Source organism: Podarcis raffonei, chromosome 8 (genome assembly GCF_027172205.1).
Source record: "Podarcis raffonei isolate rPodRaf1 chromosome 8, rPodRaf1.pri, whole genome shotgun sequence".
Taxonomy (NCBI): domain Eukaryota; kingdom Metazoa; phylum Chordata; class Lepidosauria; order Squamata; family Lacertidae; genus Podarcis; species Podarcis raffonei.
Genome location: NC_070609.1, coordinates 22,598,417 through 22,622,244, shown reverse-complemented (window position 1 = coordinate 22,622,244; position 23,828 = coordinate 22,598,417). Strand labels below are relative to the sequence as shown.

Below are 23,828 nucleotides of genomic sequence, written 5' to 3'. Positions count from 1 at the left end.
ACCTCTATAATTTTGTGATTCTCTGAAGCTAGGGAGAGACTATTGTTGGTGAGCAGAAACGTTGGCCATAGTTTTCCAGGCGATCTAACCGTGCTTGCTTTTTCTTCTCATTCCAGGAGTAGGAGTTTGCAGCAGGAGCATCTTACCTTGCGTGCTGTGCTTAATATTCTTTAATTGTTTCATCTACTTCTAGATATATGTTTTATGCATAAATTATACATTTGCCATAAAAAAAACATTCAGAGTCACATGAGTCAAATTCAGTTCTTAAACAAAATGAGAGCAAACACAGCAACCAAAACAGAACCCACCAAGCATTCACAGAACTCATAGAAAATAACATATTAAAACAATATAGATGTATATATTAAGCTTTTGATTAAAACAAATTCTCCGGGTATTTGATATATGCATATTCTATGGTGCGAGGAAAGTTTAATGGTGTTTGGTAACACATGGACTTCTAGTGCATTACCATGACCTGTATACCATCACAAATTTTCCTCTTTCTCAAAAAGAAGTATAGTCAGCACTGGAGAAGACCTGCCCATCCACATCTGTCAGGGTCTTCTGGTGTGTTTATTTTGAGTTGGGAAGGAGATGAAATGATTCTGCTTTTTAAACGGTGATCCTGTTTTCTAGGGCGGCAAGCTTCTTTGACACGGCTTCCAGTGAGCAAGAATTAAGGAACAGTCCTGGGTTATTTCAGAGAAGTGTGGAGACGAAAAGCCTCTGAAAGGTTTAGGCTGATTTAGATCAGTTGGATTTTTAAAAAATCCCCCCAAATAGTGCTGGCTCAGAATAGTTGGACACAATGCAAGAAGCTGCATTAGACCCAGTGGTCAATCTAGCTCAATACTCCTGTGCTCAGTACTGCTGAGTACTGCTGCATGTTCTGGCTCTTATGGGAAATGGGGATTTTAACAAGAGCCACTTGTTATGCAGAATTGAGAAAGTTGGAAATGCTCAACTTTCCTCTTCTGCATCAGCATTGAAGATAGAAAAGCCCATCCTCCTTTGCAACTAGGGGTGTAAGAAAGCATAGTTTCCCCTTCCACCCTGTCTTCAATGCATGCAGCAATGTTTCCATTCCACTGCAGTTCATCTTCCACCAAAAGCTATGTTATTGTCTGCTATGGCAAATTTACATCTATACTGCTGTCATTAGGTTATTCCACCCCATTCATTTCAATGCAAAGGGAACAAAATGGAAATGGAGAAAGCTAATATAATCTGTTATGCATCACTTGTGGGTGAAATAAACAACAGCAAATACTGGCCATATTCACTTGGTTGATTTCTGTTCTGGGTATGCAACAAATAAACAAATATCAGCGTTTTCTGTTTGTTTCCCTTTTTGTAGGAATTCTCCACCATCCCTATCAACTGATGAACCTACCTGGAAAAACAAGTGTTACCACCCGGCCACCTAGTTGATTTCCCAGAGAGGTGGCTCACCCAGTAACCTAAAGTTTATTCCTTCCATAAACAACTCAGCACACACCCAAAATACACTCTTTCCCAAATAGCTCTCAAAGGATATGTTTCCGTGTCAGTGCCTTTATGAGGTTGTCTACCTTTGTCTGGAACTTCACAATGGCTTCACATTCGCATGGATCTTCTTCTGAGGAAGAGAAAACAAAGCCATTCAATGAATCATACACTGGATAGATTATCCTGGCTGGACATCAGTGGAAGCACTTAGAATCATAGAACTGGAAGGGAACCCAATGCAGGAATCTCAACTAAAGCATCCAAGACAGATGGCCATCTAACCTATGCTGAAAAACCTCCAAGGAAGAAGAGTCCACCACCTTCTGAGGGAGTCCGTTCCACCATCAAACAGCTCTTATCAGCAGAAAGCTCATAGAGGTTTTGGGATAATGGTTAAAGACACATGTACTGCCCTGAATTTCTTGCCAGTAAAGCAAGGAGGGGTGGGTGTGGGTGTTGACTCTGTTCCTCCATCATTTTTTCTTGGACAAAGGGGTTTGTTAGATCAGTCTTCTCCAATCTGTTGCTGCCCTCCAGATGGTTTGGACTACAACTCCCATCACCCTCAGCCAACATGAGCAATGCTTAGGGATTATAGAAGTTGTAGTCCAAACCATCTGGAGGGCATCATAAAGGGGAAGGCTGAGTCAGAGGAACCTCCCTTGCTGCTCATATTGCCCCCTGCCAATGGACTGTATGGGTTTGTGGTGTAGCTAGGCTGTACTGCCATAGTAGTCATTGTGCCTCGTGTTGCACATTTATTTGCCAGGGTAGCCAGGGTTAGAGGATTGTGCTGTAAATATACCAGGCATGACCTTCCTTACCAACACAGATTTTACTTTGTAGTTTCTTTCCAATTTGATTGATGGTTCTGAAATCGGCAGTGTAGAAGTAATGCTCTCCCACCGGATCTGAGGCAATTTCTTTAAGTTCGTCTTCAACAGCATTGCCTACTCCAACAGCGAACATCTTGTAACCTGAAACAAGCAAGAATTGCTAAACTGCTGATCTGCTTTGTGAAAGAACAACCAAGACTTATATGCCAGGCTGAGGAACACGACAGTAAACCATGGTTTAGCGCTATGTGAATGAGCAAACATGAGCTGTGGACTCACATGCTGTGCTCTCCTCCTCTGACACAAAGAAGGAATCAGAAGTATCTGTGTTCTGGTTTAAACTAAGCAGAGTTTCTAGTTATGTGTGAACTAGAGGCGGGTTTTTATCCTGCCTTGTTAACAAACCACAGCTTGAACTAACCAGTTTCCCCAGTTCAAATCTAACCCAAAAAACCTTCCTGGGTACTTTAAGCCAGGACACACACACACTTCTATTCTCCTCAAAGCAAAGTGGGGAGAGGAGGTCAGAATGTATGACCCTGACTCTTAATTTGTTTCCTTCATGTAGCCTTAAACTATGGTTTAGCATTCAGTCTTTAATGCACCACACTGTGGTTTAATCTTTGTTTATAAACCAGGAAACCAGAATATAACCCCGGTTGCATATCCTAGTTTGGAAACTACAGTTTTCTGGTTTGGATACAGTGGGAAACTCTGGTTTAATAAACCTTGAAAGTCTTGCAAACTGGTGCATAAGAGATAGAAGGAGGGAAGGGGGAAAGTGAGCACACATGTATAACTCATTCTTGGTCTAAGAAACCATGGTTTATGAGACTGAGATCATTGGGTTGTATCCAACATTAGACATACTCAGAAGAGACTCATTGAAATGAATGGACCTAGGTTAGTCATGCCCTTTCATTTCAGTGTGTCTGCTCAAAGTATGACTAATGTTGGATACAGGCCATTATATCTTAATCAGGCCATCGCAAAACAGTGATACTAAATTATGAAAACCTACCTAGTTCTTTGGCTTTCTTGGCAGCATCATTGATGTAATCTTGTGACCGGCCATCAGTGAAGACAATTGCTACCTTGGGGACTCCAGGCCTTGCACCGCTGGAGATGGCAAAGGAACTGTCCACTAGGAATTTCAAAGCTTGGCCAGTCATGGTGCCTTTCTCCATGTAAGACATCCTTCTCACTGCTGCTTTGATGTCCTTCTTGTTCTTGTATTGCCCCAGTGGAAATTCCTGCCTTACTGAACTAGAATACTGGACCAGGCCCACATGTGCATTCCTGTCCGACACATCTAAGGAATCCACTATCTGGTTGATGAACCTCTTCACCAGCTCAAAGTTCTCTGGCCTCACACTCTTTGACCCATCAATCAGGAAGACAAGGTCCGTGGCGCCTCCTCCACTGCAGGCTGGGGAGAAGAGAAGTGGGAGGGGGCAGAAAGCTGAAGCTAGTCATCTTTTTCATTTAAAGAAACACTTTTTAAAATGCGGGGGGGGGGGCTTTTCAATCATGAAGGCCACATTCCTTTCTTGCTCTGGGTTCATTCCAGCTGAACCTCAAGTCAACTCAGATTGGCCCAAATCAGTTCAGGATCCAGGATTCAGCTAAACCAGTTTCACAGCCTTAGTTTCTACAGGAGCTCACACAGCCATCTGTATACTCCATCCATGTAAGCAAGAAGCATTCCCAGAGTTCAATAATACATTCACAACCAGGCGAAAATGCTCAAGGCAGTTGCATGGTGGGGTTGGTGAGGGACTGTGTCTCTGAAGGGTATGTGGCCTGGGGAGAGTCTCAAGGGCCAGATACAGAGGTGGGACGGGGGCTGAATACCGTATTTTTTGCACCATAACACTCACTTTTTTCCTCCTAAAAAGTAAGGGGAAATGTCTGTGCGTGTTATGGAGGGAATGCCTACGGGTGGCATGCCTACGGATTTTCCTCCTCTAAAAACTACGTGCGTGTTATGGTCGGGTGCGTGTTATAGAGCGAAAAATACGGTATATCCCTGAGGCCTGATGTTCCCCATCCCTGTTTTAAAGGCTGAATTTAGCAAACATACATGGCTGATTAAGTCAACATTCTTCATTCCAGATATAAGGAAACAGTTGTCCTCCAGATGTTACATGGTCAGAGATGATGGGATCTGGAAATCAGCAACATCTGAAGGGCCACAGGTTCCCAGTCCCATTTAGTTCCATCGAACACAGTTGGTTAAGTTCCTACCCTTCAACATTTCTCCAATGAAAGTAGGGAAATCCTATTCCATCCCCTCCAACATTTCTCCAATAAAAAAGGGAAGTCCTAAGGAAAAGTGGGACATTCTGGGATCAAATCAGAAACTGGGACAGCTTCTGTTAATCTGGGACTGCCCCTGGAAAACAGGGACATTTGGAGAGTCTATAACTTAGGTCAGTGTGATCAATTTCCGTGGTAAATAGCAGGCAAGCAGGTCCTAATCCATACGGGTTGCAGTGAGGCTTTAACCCTTTTCCCTCTGTTGCAATCCCAAGCTAGATGGGGGGGGCAGGGCCCTTGTTTGTACTAGACCAAAAGCTTCTATTGGGGCAAATGGGAGCTTACATTCTAATGCAAACAGCAGGCACAGAGATAAAGTGTGATTCAGACAGGACCTTGGGCCAGTTGCAGTGTTAGAACCATCCGTATAATACAACGCTATGTCAGTGCTCCAATCTGGAACAGGGAGAAGCTGTGTCCATAATTTACGTCTCACCTTGTTTAACCCCCTCCAGTCTCTTGAAAATGAGATACAAAGCACAAGAGAAACTCAAAGGCTATGTAAGCATCAGTTCTTGAAAGTACTTATTTTCAGAAAGGAAATGAGGGAAAGTCATTTCAACTGGCATGCGTTCGAGATGTTAGATATTGATCCAGTCTGCTTCTCTCTCTTTTGTGTTATGGAACCTTCCCAAATCCCAGCTTTCCAAAACTGAGTCGGTTGTGTTTCAGCTATTGGATACCATTCCTAGTTCAGCCACTGCCTAGGTTTTTCTAAAGTTTACTCAAGGAGGTTATACATTTCAGTGGTCACCTTGTTCTGCCAGGGGAAGTTGGTGCAAAGTTTTAAACTGGGCGATCTATACTCCTTGTTGCTTTTACAGCTCTTTGGAGGCCATTGGAGAAGGTTACTTAAGGATTCCAGAAGTGACGCAAGCAATGTAGTTATGCTTGTGGAGGGGGAAAGGAGGTTTTGCAGGGAGTGCCCTGGACAAAGCATTCATGCAGCAGCAGGCCCATGGCCCTGTGAGAATGAGCTGCTTGTATCACCTCATTGCAAATATAGCCCCTAATCCACCCTACCTATGACTCTCCTGGCACATGGAAGTCCAAGGAAAAGATGGTTTAAGAGACACAGAAACAATGTAAGTGATCTAAACTAGAGGAAAGGACCTGCTTCTTGGACAAGTGTCGCAATGTGCTCATGGAGGGAGAATATTGCAAGAATATGCAACTCATGAGTCTTTAGTGCAGAGGCAGCACATGTAGTGCTCTCGAGACTCTCTGAGACTACAACTCCCATCATGTCTAATCTTGGGCATGCAGGCTGGGACTGATGGGAGTTGGAGTCCAAAATATCTGGACTACCTCTAAGGTTCACTAAGGGCATCTTTCCCCCCTGTAAGATTGTGTTCCCAGCACTTTTCCCTGATACAATGCACTTTTTATACATTGGTGAACTGCAGTGCAACTTTTGGATAAGTGTAAATTTCAAAGTGTGAGTTAATTAGTTTCTCACAAAAATGCAAACAAAATTTAATTTCTCCCCAATCTTAACTTAAGCCAACTAGATCTAGTTGTTCCCTTGTGGTCTGCAGAGAGCAAATCTTTGCCTTCTTCTATGCAAAAACTCTTTAGGTATTAGAAGAGTACTAGAAGAGTTCCCCTGTAGCCTTCTCTTCTCCAGGCTAAAACTACCCAGTTCTTTCAACCTTTTGTCATATGACTTGTTTTCCATATTCCTGACCATCTTCATTGCCCTCCTCTGAACTCATTCCCATTTGTCCTCAGTAAAGATGGAGCAGTTGTGGCTCTTCAGATTTTGTTAAACTACAACTCCCATCATTCCTAGAGAGTGGTCATGCTTGTTTGGGAAGATGGGAGTCCAACAACATCTGGAGGACCACAGGAGCCCCATCCCTGGTCTGCAACAACCTTCTTAAAGCATGTCATCTACAACCGCTGGTGACCAAAACCATGGTTCCAGATGAACCCCTCAAGCAGTGGCGAGGAGGGATATGAAGAGCAATTAAACAGCCTGCATATTTCGTGTCACGTGTATGCTTGCAAACTTGAGATTAAGATCAGGAAGATGGCATGCTTCCTGAAAGTTGAAATTTGCATGCATTCAAAACATTGGCCCACTCTACCAAGCTGAAAACAACATTATTTACCACTGCAGGTTTTTCCATCAGTGTTAAGCGTGAACCCCTCTTTACATGCACAGGTATAAGAAGCCCCTGTACTGACACAGATCTGCTGGCAATCGTGGTCTCCAGTGGCACACAGGTCTGACACAGCTGCAAAGTAATAACATGCAATGTTAAAACATATATTTATACTGGCGGAAAGTACTCGATGTAGCTCAGGAATTCTAAGAAACCAAAGGCGTTGGAACACTTACATCCACTATTTTGATTGCACGGACACAGGTGGCCCTGAGGGTACAGTTGTGCTGATGGGGCTGGCAGCAGCATGAGTGCGAGAAAGGGGTCAGAGAGGAGGTGGGAGGATCTGGATCTGCAGTGGGATGGCATCATTGTTGGGGTGGTGTTGAGGCATTTTGCCTACAATGGGAAAATGACTTGTGCTGCTGCACCCTCCAGATGTTTTGGACCACAACTCCCATCACCCCTGACTATTGGCCATGCTGGTGAAGACTGATGGGAGTTGTGGTCCAAAATACATGCTTTGTGAAGCCTTGTGCCAAAAGTGGATTACATGAGTTTCTTTTGCTTGGTAATTTCCAATGTACAACTTTGCTTCTTGCGCCAAGGGTAACAACAGTCTCTGGCCCTCTGGTTGTATCCAACCAAGTTCTACTTAGAGTAGACCCATGGTAATTAATTTCCCTAAGTTAGTTGTGCCCTTTCATTTTATTTATATATATATAATTTTTATAAAATTTTCTGTTTTACAGTTTAAAAATATTTAAACAACCTTAAAATATCAATGACTTCCCTTCTTCTCTTTCCATGGTTTATTTTGCATAACATAAATCCCTGCATATTTTACAAAAACTAAAGCATTCAATATTCCATTATTGCATCCGTCAAAACTTATTTACACTGTTGAATTTATCTTAATGCTGCCTACGTTTTCAAGTGTACACAAGTTTTCAAGTGTACTCCCCCCAAATATATTCAATAAACATTTTCAATCTTCTTTAAACATATGTTCTTCTTGTTCTCTTATTCTATATGTTAGGTCTGCAAGTTGCACATATTCCATCAGTTTAAGTTGCCATTCCTCTTTAGTTGGGATCTCGCTCATTTTCCATTTGGGGGCTAACAAAACACGGGCCACAGTAGTAGCATACATAAATAACATTTTCTGACACCTGGGAATTTCCGTCTGAGTTATCCCCAACAAAAACGACTCTGGTTTTGGGGGGTTTTTTTGTTTTTTAAAAACATTTTTTTCAATTCATTATGAATTATTTCCCAATACACTTTTACCCTTTTACAGGTCCACTACATATAAGTTCCATAAGTTGTGCCCTTTAATTTCAATGGGTCTGCTCTGACTAATGTTGGATGCAACCTCTTATTTCACAGCAGAAGACTTCCTTAACAACTTACCGCAGAATGCCTCCTGAAACTTCTTGGTCAGCTTCTCAATGACACTGTAGCTCTCCACATAATCCACATGTTCATCCAGAGGTGGGCTGGCCATCTGCCGCAAAGTGTGCATGTCGACACGGCCCACGCCAATGGCAAAAATTTCAATCCCAAGAGCTCGGGCCCTCGCTGACACATCCTTCACCCCATCCTGGGGGCGTCCATCTGTCACTACAATGGCTACCTGTGGGTAAGAGAGTGGCAAAGGACTCTCCAGCTGCTTATTCATTCATTTATTTTATTTTATTACTATATTTATATCCTGGTGTTCAGGGTGGCTTGCAATGGTTCAAAATATCAATTACAAAATTCAGACTAATAAAGTGAACTAGTGAAAATAAAAATTAAAATGCATCACAACACATTTTAAAGTACAGCAGTTAAAGTACAATTTGCCCTGACGGCAGCCCAGTGGTCAGTATTGTTTGCTCCTTAGTTTCTAAAGCCTGTCTAGAATAGGAAGGTCTTAGCCTTTTGGTGGAAAGAGAGCAAGGAGGGAGACAATCTCACCTCTCTTGGGAGGGAATTTCACAGTATGGGAGCAGCTACAAAAAAGGCTCTATCTCCTATAGGTTCCTATAGGGAGATATATTTCAGGGAGCCAGGTCCCAACCTTCCTAATTCTGCCTTCACTTGGATGGCATCTATCCTGAAGCACATGGGCCGGATCACCAATTGCCTTCTGGATCCAGCCCGTGGACGATCCAGGAATCGCCACGTGAATCGCCAGCATGCGTGTTCTTTCCCTCTCCCTCCCTGTCCCTCACACAGCGGTGGTGGTGCCTCCTCCCTCCCTCCTCCTGGCTTCTCCCTGCCCTGCCTAGAGGAGGAAGGGGGCTGGGCTTTGTTGGCACCAGCAGCAGCAGCGCTCAAGCGGCCACCATTTTAAGCAGCCCCTCTCCGGAGCCCTTTTGCACACCACTCATCGTCCTGCTGCCCCCGCCGCCAATCCCTGCCACTCACAAGACACAAGTAAGCAGCCACTAGGGCTCCTGCAGCATTATTATTTTTTTCAAAATATAGCCCGGCCCCCTCAAGGTCTGAGGGACAGTGGACTGTCCCCCTGCTGAAAAAGTTTGCTGACCCCTGCTGAAGCACATCATGCTATCAGAGTCAGTTCTTCTACTCAGCTTGCTCAACCTTTAATTGGAACCAATAATAATCCTATTTCCTATAAACAATCAATCACAGAAATTATTGAGTCTACACCACCAGGAACACACACCACTGCATATATTATGAAAGAGCTATATTTAGTTTTTACAGCAGAATATTTTACAAATCCAACTGTGCATGTAAGGGAGTGCAGGATTCAGCCTTAGTAACCTTTGGAGACAAGAGAAATAGTCATATGTTGGAATTTTATGTTATAAGAATTAGAAATGAGAGCAGCCACATGCTTTAAGGATGCCAATGGTTCATCAGATAGAAATGCAAACACAAGTTAAACCTGCTTAAACCAAAGACCCCACGTAGCTCAGTCACTTTGCTTGTTTAGTCTTCGGTCACGTGGTTTTTGGTTTCTTGGAAAGTGTGTTTATAAGCCTTCTAAGTCCTCCAGACAATATTTACCTTGTGTATATATATATATATATATATATATATATATATTATATATATATATATATATATATATATATATATATATATGTGCACTCAGACACACAGCTTTAAAGCATGGACCTGTGCCTAGACAGCATAGGGCAAAAGCTAAGTGTGAATCAGTTGTGTGCTGTCAGTGGACTGGGGGACTAGGCTAGTCCCCTAAAGTATTAATGCCTAGCACCTTCTTCCCAAAGCCCTGGGAAGCTTCTGCCCAGCTTAGGGAGGGAGGTGCAATGCTCATGTGTGTGATGTCAGGACATCACACGCATGATGCCGGGGAGCCCCCAATAATCCTCACAAGCTGGAGCCTCTGGCTCTAACTGTTCCCCTCTGAAAAATTTTACTGAATGCCACTATTGTAGATGAACCCTTAGTTTCAAGTTGAAAGCAACTGGCAGGGGGAGAATTATGCACTCTTTCCTGTCCTGTCCCTTCTTACATGCAAACCACACTTCCCAAAGGCATTTTCCATTGTATTCAAGGCTTCATCACATATGGCTACAATGTACCCTGTATTTTGCTCCTTAAAACTGACAAAGGATCATAGCACTCAGTGCAATGCCCCTTGTTTGCCAGAAGAGAGAGCCATTTATTTAACAAATTGGGTGGGGGAGACACGAAGAAGAGGGGCTTCCCTTGCACACAGAATGTGTGTGTAAGAGAGGTGGAGGGGTGGTTTTCAACTTGTCAATTAAAACAAATCAAAACCAGCCTTCCACAATATGACAGACCTTTACACAGCAGTTTCAACCCCACCTCCAAAAATATTGCAATTTATTTACTATTTATTTAGCGCATGTGCCATTAAGCTTTCCAGAGTGGCGTACATAGTTAAAATGAGACTGCCCCCTGCTTGCTGGCTTACGTGATTAAAAAAAAACACAACACGTAAAGGAAAGGGGGGGTGGAGGGAAGGGAATCAAACTCTTGGCAGGTCAGGTAAATCTGGGTCTTGTCACTTTTTCCAGTTCATTTTGGCACAGGTCAGAAAACAGACCAATTTTTTAAAGAAAGATTTCTTCTGGGTGTTGAAATCTCATGCAGCTAAGGAAAAAGCCAACTTCCTTCATATCCCACAACACAGGAAAAAGCAGTTTACTACTAGTATATCCACATTCATCATAAGGACTGTAGCCTTCTAAGGAGCTGCCTTCCCCCTGGATCTTTCCAGGATATTCCTTCCATAAATTTCCATCTCTCTCTTTATAGCCTTTAGGTAAAGGAGCCACAAAGTTCAAAGAGCCTGTTCAATTTCTTATGTAAGCCTATGTTTGTTGTGGGCGTAGGTCACATCCATGCCATACTTTTAAAGCCCTCTTATACCACTGTAAGGGACGCGGGTGGCGCTGTGGGTTAAACCACAGAGCCTAGGACTTGCCGATGAGAAGGTCAGCGGTTTGAATCCCCGGGACACAGTGAGCTCCCATTGCTCGGTCCCTGCTCCTGCCAACCTAGCAGTTTGAAAGCACGTCAAAGTGCAAGTAGATAAATAGGAACTGCTCTGGCGGGAAGGTAAGTGGCGTTTCCATGTGCTGCTCTGGTTCACCAGAAGCGGCTTAGTCATGCTGGCCACATGACCCGGAAGCTGTACGCCGGCTCCCTCGGCCAATAAAGCGGGATGAGCGCCGCAACCCCAGAGTCAGCCACAACTGAACCTAATGGTCAGGGGTCCCTTTACCTTTTATACCACTGTAACAGTCATGGATTCCCCCAAAGAAACCTGAGAGCTATAGTTTCTTAAGGGTACTGACTTTACAGCCCTACAATTCCCCGTACGCCCAGCAAACTACAGTTCCCAGGATTCTCTATTACTGTTAAAGTGGTATAAGTGTATTTTAAATGTATGGTGCAGCTGTGAGCATAGAAACCATGGCAGAAAATGGAGCCAGGGGAGAGACAGAGAGAGAGTTGGCAACAGCAACTTGCCACAATGGCTTTGTTCTACTTCCACTGTTGGAGGAAAGCAGCAAAGTCAAATACAATACCATCTGAGCTAGCCAGAATTCCACAGTCCCTTTTGCCCTCACTGCTGCATGACTCTGCAAGGCCCCCCCAAATTGATTTGGGGCCCGGATCTGTGTTGGTTCATCCCTGGATTGTCCCAGATCATATTGGGGCTACTGCAAAACACTAGATTGAACCCTGAACCAGATTGCGGGGGTGGAGGGAGAGCTGTGCATAATCCCACTCTTTAAGTTTAAGGTGGACTTGAATTGAGCAGCCTTTCAAATAGAGGATGCCTCTGAACAGAGGGCTGTCCTTTATAAAGTAGAACACATGGCCAACCTGGCAGACACAATGCTGTATATTGTCTTTTCATAAAATGATATTATGCTAAACCTAATGGCTTGGAATACACTTAAGCCATATCACCGTGAAATTTAAACTCAATGGGTTTAAAGGCGAGGGGTTGTCAGTCGAGATGGGGCTCTTTCGCTCTCCTAAAGGACAAAGACCTCCACAGTCCACAGAGTTCCTTTCAGCAAGCTAAAAGGCCCCTTCAACTGTATGTAACAATATCTTTATTTCGGCACCTTTTCTATCCCTGTAAAAAGGGAAAATAATACAGTCTGGGAATGTTTCGCCCTGCAGGTTATGAAAACCTGAAAACAGAGACTGGAAGCTGCTTTCCACGTTTCAAAAATAATCCACCTAAAAATCTGCTCTTGGGTTTCACCAAAATGCAGACAACACATCACTCTTATTTAGGTTCAAGTATTAAGATTTTAAGATGCTGTCTAGGTTTGTCATTGCTTTTCGCCCAAGAAGCAGACAGCCTCTTAAAAAGTAGAGACATCACCTTGCCAACAAAGGTCCGTATAGTAAAAGCTATGGTTTTCCCAGTAGTGATATATGGAAGTGAGAGCTGGACCATAAAGAAGGCTGATCGCCGAAGAATTGATGCTTTTGAATTATGGTGCTGGAGGAGACTCTTGAGAGTCCCATGGACTGCAAGAAGATCAAACCTATCCGTTCTGAAGGAAATCAGCCCTGAGTGCTCACTGGAAGGACAGATCCTGAAGCTGAGGCTCCAATACTTTGGCCACCTCATGAGAAGAGAAGACTCCCTGGAAAAGACCCTAATGCTGGGAAAGATGGAGGGCACAAGGAGAAGGGGACGACAGAGGATGAGATGGTGGGATAGTTTTCTCGAAGCTACCAGCATGAGTTTGACCAAACTGCATGAGGCAGTGGAAGACAGGAGTGCCTGGCGTGCTCTGGTCCATGGGGTCACGAAGAGTCGGACACGACTAAACAACAACAACAAAAATTAAGGTTTTATGGAGCAGGGATGGTACAGGAAGAATCTGGCATCACCAAAATGGACATAGAAGGCAATGAGCTGGATGCAGATTGAGCTGAACTTTGTTCTTATTAAAATCAACATGACTGAAGTTTAACTCAGCTAACTTGGAGCTGCGTCGAGTGTTAGCCATATGCTCAGAGTGAGCTCACTGAAATTAATAGACGTGGAAAACTTAGGTCCATTAATTTCAGCAAGTCTACTCCAAGCAAAGTTTAGTCTCATATAGAATCAGAGAATTATAAAACTGCAGAGTTGGAAAGGACCCCCACAGTACTTAGTCCAACACCCTGCAATGCAGAAACTACAGCTAAGGAATCCGTAACAGGTGGTCTTCCAACCTCTTCTTTAAAAACCCAGTGAAGGAGAATCACCACTTCTGCTTCACTGAAGATTGAATGGCCATCCAGAGAAGGGCTTTGCATGCCAAATGTCCCAGGTTCAATACGCCGCATCTCCAAGGCAGTACTTCCAAGAGATGCTCCTCTCTTAAATCCTGGAGAGCCACTACCAGGAAGTACAGTGGTACCTCGGGTTACATACGCTTCAGGTTACAGACTCCGCTAACCCAGAAATAGTGCTTCAGGTTAAGAACTTTGCTTCAGGATGAGAACAGAAATCGTGCTCTGGTGGCACAGCAGCAGCAGGAGGCCCCATTAGCTAAAGTGGTGCTTTAGGTTAAGAACAGTTTCAGGTTAAGTATGGACCTCCGGAACGAATTAAGTACTTAACCCGAGTACAGACAACATTAGCCTAGATCAGGGATCAGCAAACTTTTTCAGCAGGGGGTCGGTCCACTGTCCCTCAGACCTTGTGGGGGGCTGGACTATATTTTGGGGAAAGGAAAAGAAAAAGAACGAATTCCTATGCCCCACAAATAACCCAGAGATGCATTTTAAATAAAAGGGCACATTCTATTCATGTAAAAACATGCTGATTCCCGGACCATCCATGGGCCGGATTGAGATGGCGATTGGGCCAGATCCGGGCCCTGGGCTTTAGTTTGCCTACCCATGGCCTAGATGGATTGATAGTCTGATTCAGTCTAAGTCAGCCTCCTGTGAGACATAATTGAAGAGTTGTTATCCGTCTCTTTTCTTCCAGAATAAAATGTGTCAGTACTCAGCATGAAGTTGTTAGAGTAACTGTCACACTTTTAACCAGTGCTTTTCTTCTGGGGGGGGATGCTGGTACTGTGTACCCTTGAGTACCCCCAGAAAGAAAGAAAACGCACTGGTTGTATCTATAACATAGCTATAAAAAAGCCACTTACACTACATTAATTTCACAATGCAAGACCCTTGCTACATTAAATGAAAAGCAAGCCAGGAGTGATGGCATTATGGCAGCAGCATTACTTCTGAAATGACAGTTTTGCTTAAGAAGTGACGTGAGTTTGTACTGAGTGGAAGTAAAAATAAATAAATAAAAGCATTTCTGGGCAACCACACATTATTCCTTCTATCAAGTTCCCTTTCCTCTCATAACCAAAGCTCACTCTCCTCCAGCCAATCAAGCACAGAGGCAGCTGCAAAGTTGTTCTCCTACTCCCCAAGTGAATTAAAGAAGGCAATTAAAGAAGGCAAAAGGGTTCAATCCTTGGTGTCCCCAGCTAGGTTTGGGAATGTCCTCTGCCTTAAACCCTGGAAAGCTGCTACCAGTCAGTGTAGGCAAAGCTGAGTTAAAATAGCTGATATTAAGTAGCTTCATGTGCTCTTGTTTTGGTAGCTCACCCTCACAGCACCAAAATAGCCTGACTTAGCCCTGTGTAAACAGCTACTGTTTCATCTTATCCCATTTCCTAGCTTATCACTTCCTCATTTTTTCTCACCTCCCTGTACTCATATTAGCTTTTTCCATGATAACTTGTACAGAACTACGTTTTAAAAAGAAGTCCAAATGCTAATTGGAAGACTGGACTTAAAAACAACCATTGTGCCCTGAAAATCATCTCTTTGAACTGCTCAGATGAGCTCATCAGGGGGGTCTTTTTTGGACAGATTCTGTGGATATCTGTCATTACATTCCAGAGCTCCACTCAAATGTCTTTCCAGCTTTTTCAGAAAGCGAAACATGAAGCTGCCCCGTGCCGAGTTGAGCTGCTAGTCTACTCCAGTGATAGGGATAGGCTCTCAGATATTGTTGGACTCCAATTCCCATCAGCCCCTGCCAACATGGCCAATGGTCAAGGATGATGGGAGTTGGAGCTCAGTGACTTCTGAAGGGTCACAGATTCCCTAATTCGCTCCACTGGCACGGAGATGAGGTGAAACACTTGCCAGCACCTGCTACCTGTGTTTGAATGTGAGGCCTTCCTTCTGCACACAAAGCACATGCTCTACTGCTGAACTGTGACCCACCCCTAACAAAATTGGTATTCCATAGAAGGGTCAAATTAAAAACCCAAGCAGAGCTGTGGCCTGACTTAGGCATACTTTTTACCTTGTTCTACATAAGGGCCATTCTGATAAGGAAAACCCAGGTTGCTTTTGGCAAGTGGAGTCTGCCTGGAGCTGAAATTAGGAAATAATTGGATAAGCAGAAAACAGAAGTGGTGTAGCGGGGGCCGTTGTGGGGACAAAAGTGTGAATTAAAATGACTGCAAACAGTCATTCAAGCATGAAATTATATCCCTCTCCCAGGAATTCCTGCTACAAAGAAGAGGCAAACTGAAGTAAGCAGACACTAGGGGACAGGACAGGACAAAGGATTTCCCCTAATAGATTCTTTGTCCCCTGCTTTCCACAGAAGTGTTGACCAAAATTTCTGCATATTTCGTTTTATTTCGTCAGCTGTCTCTCCAAGCTTATATTTTTCAAAAATGTACAGAAAGCAAAATTCATCTTAGAAGTTGCTTGCTGCTTTCTTTCTTTTTTCTTTTGCTACTTACGACTTCATTTTTTAAATTTATATACCACTTAAACCCACAATTTCAAAGCAGTGTAGAGTAGGGATACAGCCAGGAATGAGCAAATTTGTCAATTTCAGTTCCAGTTTTTCCTTTTTCCATTCTTAAGCCGCATTCTCCACATTGCCACACCAGTATGTAATTCTTAAAAATAAAAAAAGAAGTCCTCATGAAAAGTCATCAGGACTTTAGTGCTAATTCCTTCTAGTATACAGGTTTTTGCAAAGCAGTTTCCCCTAAAATAATGCGTTTCTATGCACATTTATCCTAGTGCAGGAATTATTGTACACATTTCTTAGGTGGAGAACTTGATTGCAAAATTCAGAGAAGTCAAAATGTTGAAATATGGCTGTGTTTTGGTTCCCATATTGTTTCAGGAACTGTGAATTAGCTAGGTTCACTTTTAAATCCAAACTGAATCAAATTTCTCCCCCAGCTCCAGATACAGCATAAAATCAGCCCCCTCCATATCTGCCTAGATAGCCGGCTTATTCCATTTGGCAGGAACTATTTATCCAAGCTTATATTTTTGCAAGAAAGGTTAGAAAGCAAACAGGAGGCACAAAGGTTCTTGCAAGTCCACACAGTTTCCATACCTTGTTAATCTCTGGAGATCTCACTCGGGCGCCTTCGACCTCACTGAATGCTCTGTTGATTGCAAACTGGATAGCCAGGCCTGTCATGGTCCCAGTGGAGAGTGGTTCGATCTTGCGAACAGCTTGCAGCAGGCTGGCCTTGGTACGGTGAGTCTTGAGGGACAATTCATTCTTGACTGCACTGGCGTAGTTGATGACGCCAACCCGTGTAGCATTTGGTCCCACATCAAGTGACTCAATGACCTTGGACAAGAAGACCTTGACTTGCTCAAATTCATTGGGGCGCACACTTCGGGAACTGTCAATGATGAAGAGCAGGTCTGTAGGTCTTGTCCTACATTGGACACCTGTGTGTGAAAAATGAAGAGCCCTTTTCAGCCTTGAGAAAACTAAATTTGGAAGTAAGCTCCACTGAGCTCAGTGAGGTTGAGTCTCAGGTATATAGATGGCACAGGATTGCAACCTCAGCATCCTCCTTATTTTAAAACCTTACAGTGGTACCTCAGGTTACAGACGCTTCAGGTTACAGACGCTTCAGGTTACAGACTCCGCTAACCCAGAAGTAGTAGCTTGGGTTAAGAACTTTGCTTCAGGATGAGAACAGAAATCGTGCAGCGGTGCCATGGCAGCAGCAGGAGGTCCCATTAGCTAAAGTGGTGCTTCAGGTTAAGAACAGTTTCAGGTTAAGAACGGACCTCTGGAATGAATTAAGTACTTAACCCAAGGTACCACTGTATTTTATTTTGCTACTGTTCAATCCACTAAGTAAGTGAAATCAAGAGAACTGGGATAAATCTTTGCAATCTTTCAGACCATCATCTGAAAGATGTACTAAAAGCAAACACTTGGACATGCTTTGGGAAATTTCTAGGGTTGCCTTTCTTGGTTGTAAGCATTGCCTATGTTCAGATGACATCATATGGTATCATTATGAAGGAGTGAGGAAGTACCCCTCCTACAAAAAAAAACCTGGAAGTGACCACCATACTTCACCATCCCTGTAACTAAGTTAGCTATGTCTGTCACCCATGACCACTACAGGTATCCATGTTCAGAGGAAGTATTCTTCATAGCAACCTGTGTCTGGGGACAGGAGATTGCTATCAACTTAGTGCACTTCTGAGAAGCCAGAGACATCTGTCTGGCCCCTTCTGAAAGCAAAATTCCCTTACCTGATGCATGCAGATGATTTCCTACATTGGAAATGTTCTTATTGCTTTTTGATCACAAGACTAGTCTCCCAGAAAACCTAAAATGTGATTATAGAATACTTTGTGCTGATCAACTGGAGCGGAAGGGATGGGGAATTGGTGGTCTTCCAGATGCTGTTTGACTCCAACTCCCCTGAGCCTTACCCATAGGCACCAACTCCTAGGGGTTGAAGCACTTTGGGCTCCCCAGTATTTATTTATTTATTGAGGGGGTCGGGCTGGCCATTGTTCAGAGGGCAGAAGAGGGTGAGCACAGTGCTGGGCGTGGCACAGCTTCAGTGACTTGTGGCTCCTGCTGCTGCTGCTGCCCTTGTGTGGCAGGGGAAGGGGGAGAATGGGAGCCACTGGCTGCTGGGACTGTGCTGCTGCTGCGTTTGGCTCCACCCCAACTCCTCACAACATTGCACACATGACTCATGTTGGGCCCCCACAATCTTATTTAAAAGTTGGCGCCTCTGGCCCTGCCCAGTACGGCCAATAGGGATGATGATAGGTATAGTTCAGCACTATCTGGAGAGCCAAAAATTCCACACTGGAAACTGCTTTATACTGAGTCAGACTATTGATCCATCTAGCTAAGTATTGCCAGCACCAACTGGCAGCAGCTCTCCAGGATTTCAGACCAGAGTGTATCTTCATCCTACCTGGAAACGTTGGAGATCAAATTTAGGAACTTCTGCATGCAGATATTGGCATTTCCCTAGTAACAATATGCTAAGCACTGTGGAATGTCTCTGGGAAGCCCAAGAAACAGCAGAACAGGAAGGCAATGGCATAACAGGCATTCAATGCAAGATTGACTCTGCGATAGGAATTCCCTTTAGATATCTCGCCTGGTAGCCACTTATAGACATAGCCTACATATGTCTATCTGCTGCATTCATGGTTTTCTGGATGAGACAATTAGCTGTAACAACTGAATCAGTGTGAACGGAAATTCTTTTTCAAGGATGGTCATGCTCAAACTACTCACATTCCTGCTCTCAGATCCTTTGTTTGAACTGCTACTGTCATTCAAAGAATAGCCATAGGAAGATGCCTTATACTGAGCCCGACCAGGGGTCCATCTAGCACAGTATTGTCTACACTGACTGGCAGTGGCTCTGCAGGGTTTGTCTCCCAGCCCTACCTGGAGATGCTGGGGATTGGATGTAGGACTGTCTGCATGTTCTACCACTGAGCAAAGCTATTTCTTTTGCCCTCCTACTGAGCTAAGGGGGGAAAATGGCCAGGTGATTTGTTACTATGCATCCTACCTACTGCATGGAGAAGATGGAGAAGATGTACTTGCTAGTAAGCCAGGTGTCCCCCATCTTATATTTGTGCATCTGGTACTTTCTGCCTAAGTGCAGAACCATACTCAGATGTCTTACTGAATCCCCCCCCCAAAAAAAAAAGCTTACTTCCAGGGAATGGGGGTTAGGACTGCAACCTTAGCTGAATGACTCGTTTCTCAAAAAATGTTCTTCCCCACAGAAGCACCTGACTCACTCCAAACAAGAATGAAATCTCTTGTACTGGGATCTGAAACAGGCAAAGTCTGAGAACAAGACAGATGCTTGTGTGTACTAGGAAAATGAATACTGTTGCTCTGTTAGATCTAGGTATGTGTGCCTTCATCTCAGCTGCTAATTCCAAAATAAAGAAGCAAGCAGTAACAGAGAAGAGAGCTTTGCAAGTGTCCTTGCCCTAGGAGAATATCCACACTCTCAGCCAACCGACATGCATGCATTTTCTCACAATTCGCAAATCTTGCTATGCTTTAATTCCCTTCTCTGTTGCCTAGCCTGCTGGCCCAGGTGGAATGGAGAGGACTGACAAATTCATTTGCATCACTTACCTCTCATCTGAGGAGGGACCCCATTAACTCCCTGCTCCTGAAAAAGCAGCAGCACAGAGATCAGGAAGCCGGGGAAAAATGCTGTCATGATGGCTGGACTGAAGGCAGAGAGTAGAGTGGCAGGCACCGGCTTTGGCCCTGAGGTATTAATGGGCCACTCCTCAGAAAGGCAGCAAGCCAACCTATAGCATGTGTGAATGATGGGGTGGAGGTGGGAGGGAGGAGATTGAATGGAAGTGTGGAAGGACAGATATTGACAAGGAAAAGTCCCTTGGCCCTTCCCATTGCCTGGACTTGCGACAACAGCCTCATTGCTTGACTAGGAAGTGGGAAGTAGTAAAAGCGACCAGAAAGGGACCTGGAATGCAGGGAATTTGAGACCTGAACAGTGAAGCCAGTCACATCCATCTGAAGGGAAAGGGCTTTAATCTGCCAATCACCAGCTTCAATCTAGCCTGGGGTCTGCCACAGTAAGTAAACTGTCTCCAGCGAGTTGGGCCAAAGACTTTTCCGTGTTCGAGACCACTAGGGACGGGGACAGGATGGAGTTGGGTGGGTTGCATAAAAATAGCTGCACGGGCACACAGAATGTTAGTGGAGGGAAATGTCGGCATTAAGAAATAGCAGTTTTCTTATTAATTCTGACTAGGAGGTCTCAAAAGGAGAGCACGTGGATTTTTCACAATGGGGAGGTTGGAGGCATAAAACGATACAGGAATTAGCAAAGGAATCAATTTGCATGACACTTTCCTACGTTAAAGACATCCTTTCAATGTATTGTGAAGCGAGGAAAGAGAGGGGGAGGAGGAAGAGACAAGACAGAGAGCTGTCTAGAAATATGCCTCTTTCATACAACAAAAGGAAGCGAGTATATGAACCCCCGAAGCAAAGCGAACAACCTCTGGTCTATTCTACAATCCATTTCCCATTTAGAATCCATTTCATGGAAAAAGCATGTATTCTGTTTCACTAGAAACCACAGGTGATGTTTCAATTATGGTGACCCATACTTGAGTTATATTGTCCTCTGTCATGTGCTCTACATGGGGCTGCCTTTGAAAATGACATGAAAAACCTCCCGAATGATGCAGCCAAGCTGGATATCAGAAGCATGTTAATACTTTATTAAAGGGATTGGGGAAGTCTGAGGGCCACATTCCCTTCTGGGTGACCTGCCAAGGGCCACATGCCAGTAGTGGGTGTGGCCAGAGGCAAAAGTGGGTGTAGAAACGACTTAAATTTTCCATTTATGCACAAGGATGTTATCTGTATGGACTCAAACGCCTCTCCCCACCCCCCCCCATCCAGGCAATGAAGAAGCATTATCAGAGTTCAAGGACACCTTCCAGCCAAGTAAGGAGGATGCAAATTAGTCATGGCTTCGCTCAAAGAATCCTGGAATGTTTGTTAAGTGTTGTGAGAGTCATGAGGACGCCCCTGTTCTTCTCCCAGAGCTGTCTCACCATCTGTTGGCTAGCCCTGGTTCCAGAGTCTAGAACAGGGCTTCTCAAACTTGGCCCTCCAGCTGTTTTTGGACTACAACTCCCACCATCCCTAGGTAGCAGGACCTATGGTCAGGGATGATGGGAGTTGTAGTCCAAAACAGCTGGAAATCCAAGTTTGGGAAACCCTGGACTAGAACATACAGACCTTCTGGGTATATGTGCAAATATTGGAGATGACTATGGCTTCCAGAGGTTGTTGGACTCCGACTCCCATCAGTCCCAGGCATCATAGTCAATTGTCAGGGGTGATGGGAGTTGTAGTCCAGCAACATCTGGGGCAGCACAGGAAAGTCATTCCTGGCTTTACCTCCACTGTTTTTTAAAAAAATGTTTGTGTACCTCTGTGTTTGTATGATGTAAGACGCTTATTCCAATAACATGGAACTAGCACTTGTTCCCAAGTAATAAAACTCTACCAACATAATCAGGGAACAAAGTGAACTCGAAATGTACAGAACAAGTGTCCCTATTCCAGAACTATATTATATATATTTTTCACCAGCTGTCACGGACACAAAGCCCTTTTGGTACCGAGAGTCCATATGGCCATGAATAGGGTTCATTCACATCCTTCTATAAATGAAGTCTCTATGGCTGTTCTCACTGTGAAAAAGAAGTCTGAGGTTTCTCTGTGTCATTTTTCAGCTAATGAGCAAAGAAAGATAAATACATCGCTGGGAGTGGGGCCTTTTTGCTAGCACCATTTGTGGTATACAAAAAACATTAAAGCTTTCAAAACAAAGTAAGTCGGGAGGGGCGATACAAGTGTGCATCTGTATTTATAGATGTGTGGAGGGGCAAAAGCATGTTTGGTATCAAAATATGAAACATAATTTCCCCCCAGGGCTTCAAAGACCAAGCACATTGCATCCAATTGACCTAGAAGAAAATGTGCATTCTTGGATTCTTCCCAAGTCCACTTGAAACAGAGATGTATGAGCTATTGAGGGATTATTATGGGGAAAGACTCCCACTCCACACGCCATTCTGCAGTGTTCTAAGTGGCTGTTTTACAGTCCCATCCTGTAAGTCTTCTGCTACCTTAGCACCTGTATCAGACTGTGTTTATTTAGTATCATCAGGCTGCCCACCAACTGAGATTGGCTTCAGAGTGGGGGAGTCGTAAGTACGTAAGAAGAGACCTGCTGGATCAGGCCAACCTGGTCCAGCATCATGTTCTCCAAGCAGCCAACCAGATGCCTATGGAAAGCCCTCGAGCAGGATCTGAGTGCAACTGTGCTCTCCCCACTTGTAAATTCCCCATAACTTGTTGTGGCGTTTGCCCTCATATGTGTGTGACATCATACTGGGTTCATAGGGAAAAGGGTTAACTAATTGTAAAATGACTAACCAATGGGAACCCAGGGGGCAGAGTTAACTGTGTATAAGTTTTAAGCACAGAGGTTTTTAGGGAGTTAGAGTTTTGAGAAGAAAGTCTGGAGTTAGACAGAGAAGATAAGTCGGTGGGTTGGGCTAGTTTGGTGTGAGAGAGCGAGAAAATTTGTTAAGAGGAGTCAATCAAACAGTTGAGATAATCAGTCAGAAGGTATTAGGAAGGTATAGGCCGGTAAAGAAACTAAAGTTAAGATACTGACAGGAATATTATCTGAGAAACCATAAACTTGTTAATGTTTGTAAAATAAACTTGTGTGTTTTTTGGTTCACTTTTAACAACTTACTGGACTCTGTGTTTTACCAGAGAGTAACTGGTTTGTGGCAGTGGGGAAGCGAGCACAGTGGTGGCACAGGGATCAATAGACCGTTAAACGTCCGGGGACCCTGTGTGATCACCACACTTATATTCGGAGGCATACTTCCTCCGAAAGTGAATGTAGAACATAATCACTGGAAGCCTTTTCCTCCATGAATTTGTCTAATGCTTACAAGTCTGTTTGTTTCTCTCTGCTGCTCTCTAAATTTTCTTTATAAAAGTATGGAATGCAGCAAAATAGAAATTTGAAATGATGAATAGGCTTTATGAGAGAATAGTGTACATGACTCCCCCTGCAATCCAGGAATATTCATCTACCCCAGGCGCGTCCAACTCCCAAGAGACTGCGATCTACTCCAAGCATTAAACAAATTAGCAGTGATCTACCCATTGTCGGAGTTGCTGAGCTTTTGAGGGGGAGGATGGTCAAATGACCGCCCAGTTAATGGGAAAGCTGGGCCGGGTGTCATTCCGAGCGCTTGCCGCCTACCATATACCACCAGGGGCGGGAGGTGACAACATTCCTTGCCCACTTGATTTAATCCCGTGATCAACAAGGATCACCCCGGTGATCTACCTGTCGATCACGGTCAACCAGTTGAACATCTCTGATCTACCCAATACAGTGGGCATAGGCAAACTCGGCCCTCCAGATGTTTTGGGACTACAACTCCCATCATCCCTGACCACTGACCCTGTTAGCTAGGGATGCTGGGAGTGTAGTCCCAAAACATCTGGAGGGCCGAGTTTGCCTATGTCTGCAATACAGGGATTGAACCTGCATATTCAACACCATGCTCTAACCAACCATAGGTATGCAGCCAATCAGCATTCCACACCGCCCAATTTGGCTTGGCCCTAATAAAAATACTAGGCTAACAGGAGTGCACAGGCATATAAGACAGACTTCCACAGAAGGGGCTGGAATTTGTGTAACAT

The 23,828-nt window shown here is 44.1% G+C and overlaps 1 protein-coding gene across 1 annotated transcript; it reads right to left on the bottom strand.

Moving 5' to 3' along the window:
• Window positions 1-1,532: 1,532 nt before the first annotated feature.
• Window positions 1,533-19,947, bottom strand: MATN1 (matrilin 1). Its single transcript, XM_053399962.1, has 7 exons — window positions 19,674-19,947; window positions 16,623-16,969; window positions 8,171-8,393; window positions 6,764-6,889; window positions 3,352-3,759; window positions 2,319-2,471; window positions 1,533-1,624 (listed from the first exon to the last, which is right to left on the bottom strand). The coding sequence occupies exons 1-7, from the start codon at window positions 19,759-19,761 to the stop codon at window positions 1,533-1,535; spliced, it is 1,437 nt and encodes a 478-aa protein (XP_053255937.1). The 5' UTR covers window positions 19,762-19,947.
• Between the last annotated feature and the right edge of the window lie 3,881 nt (window positions 19,948-23,828).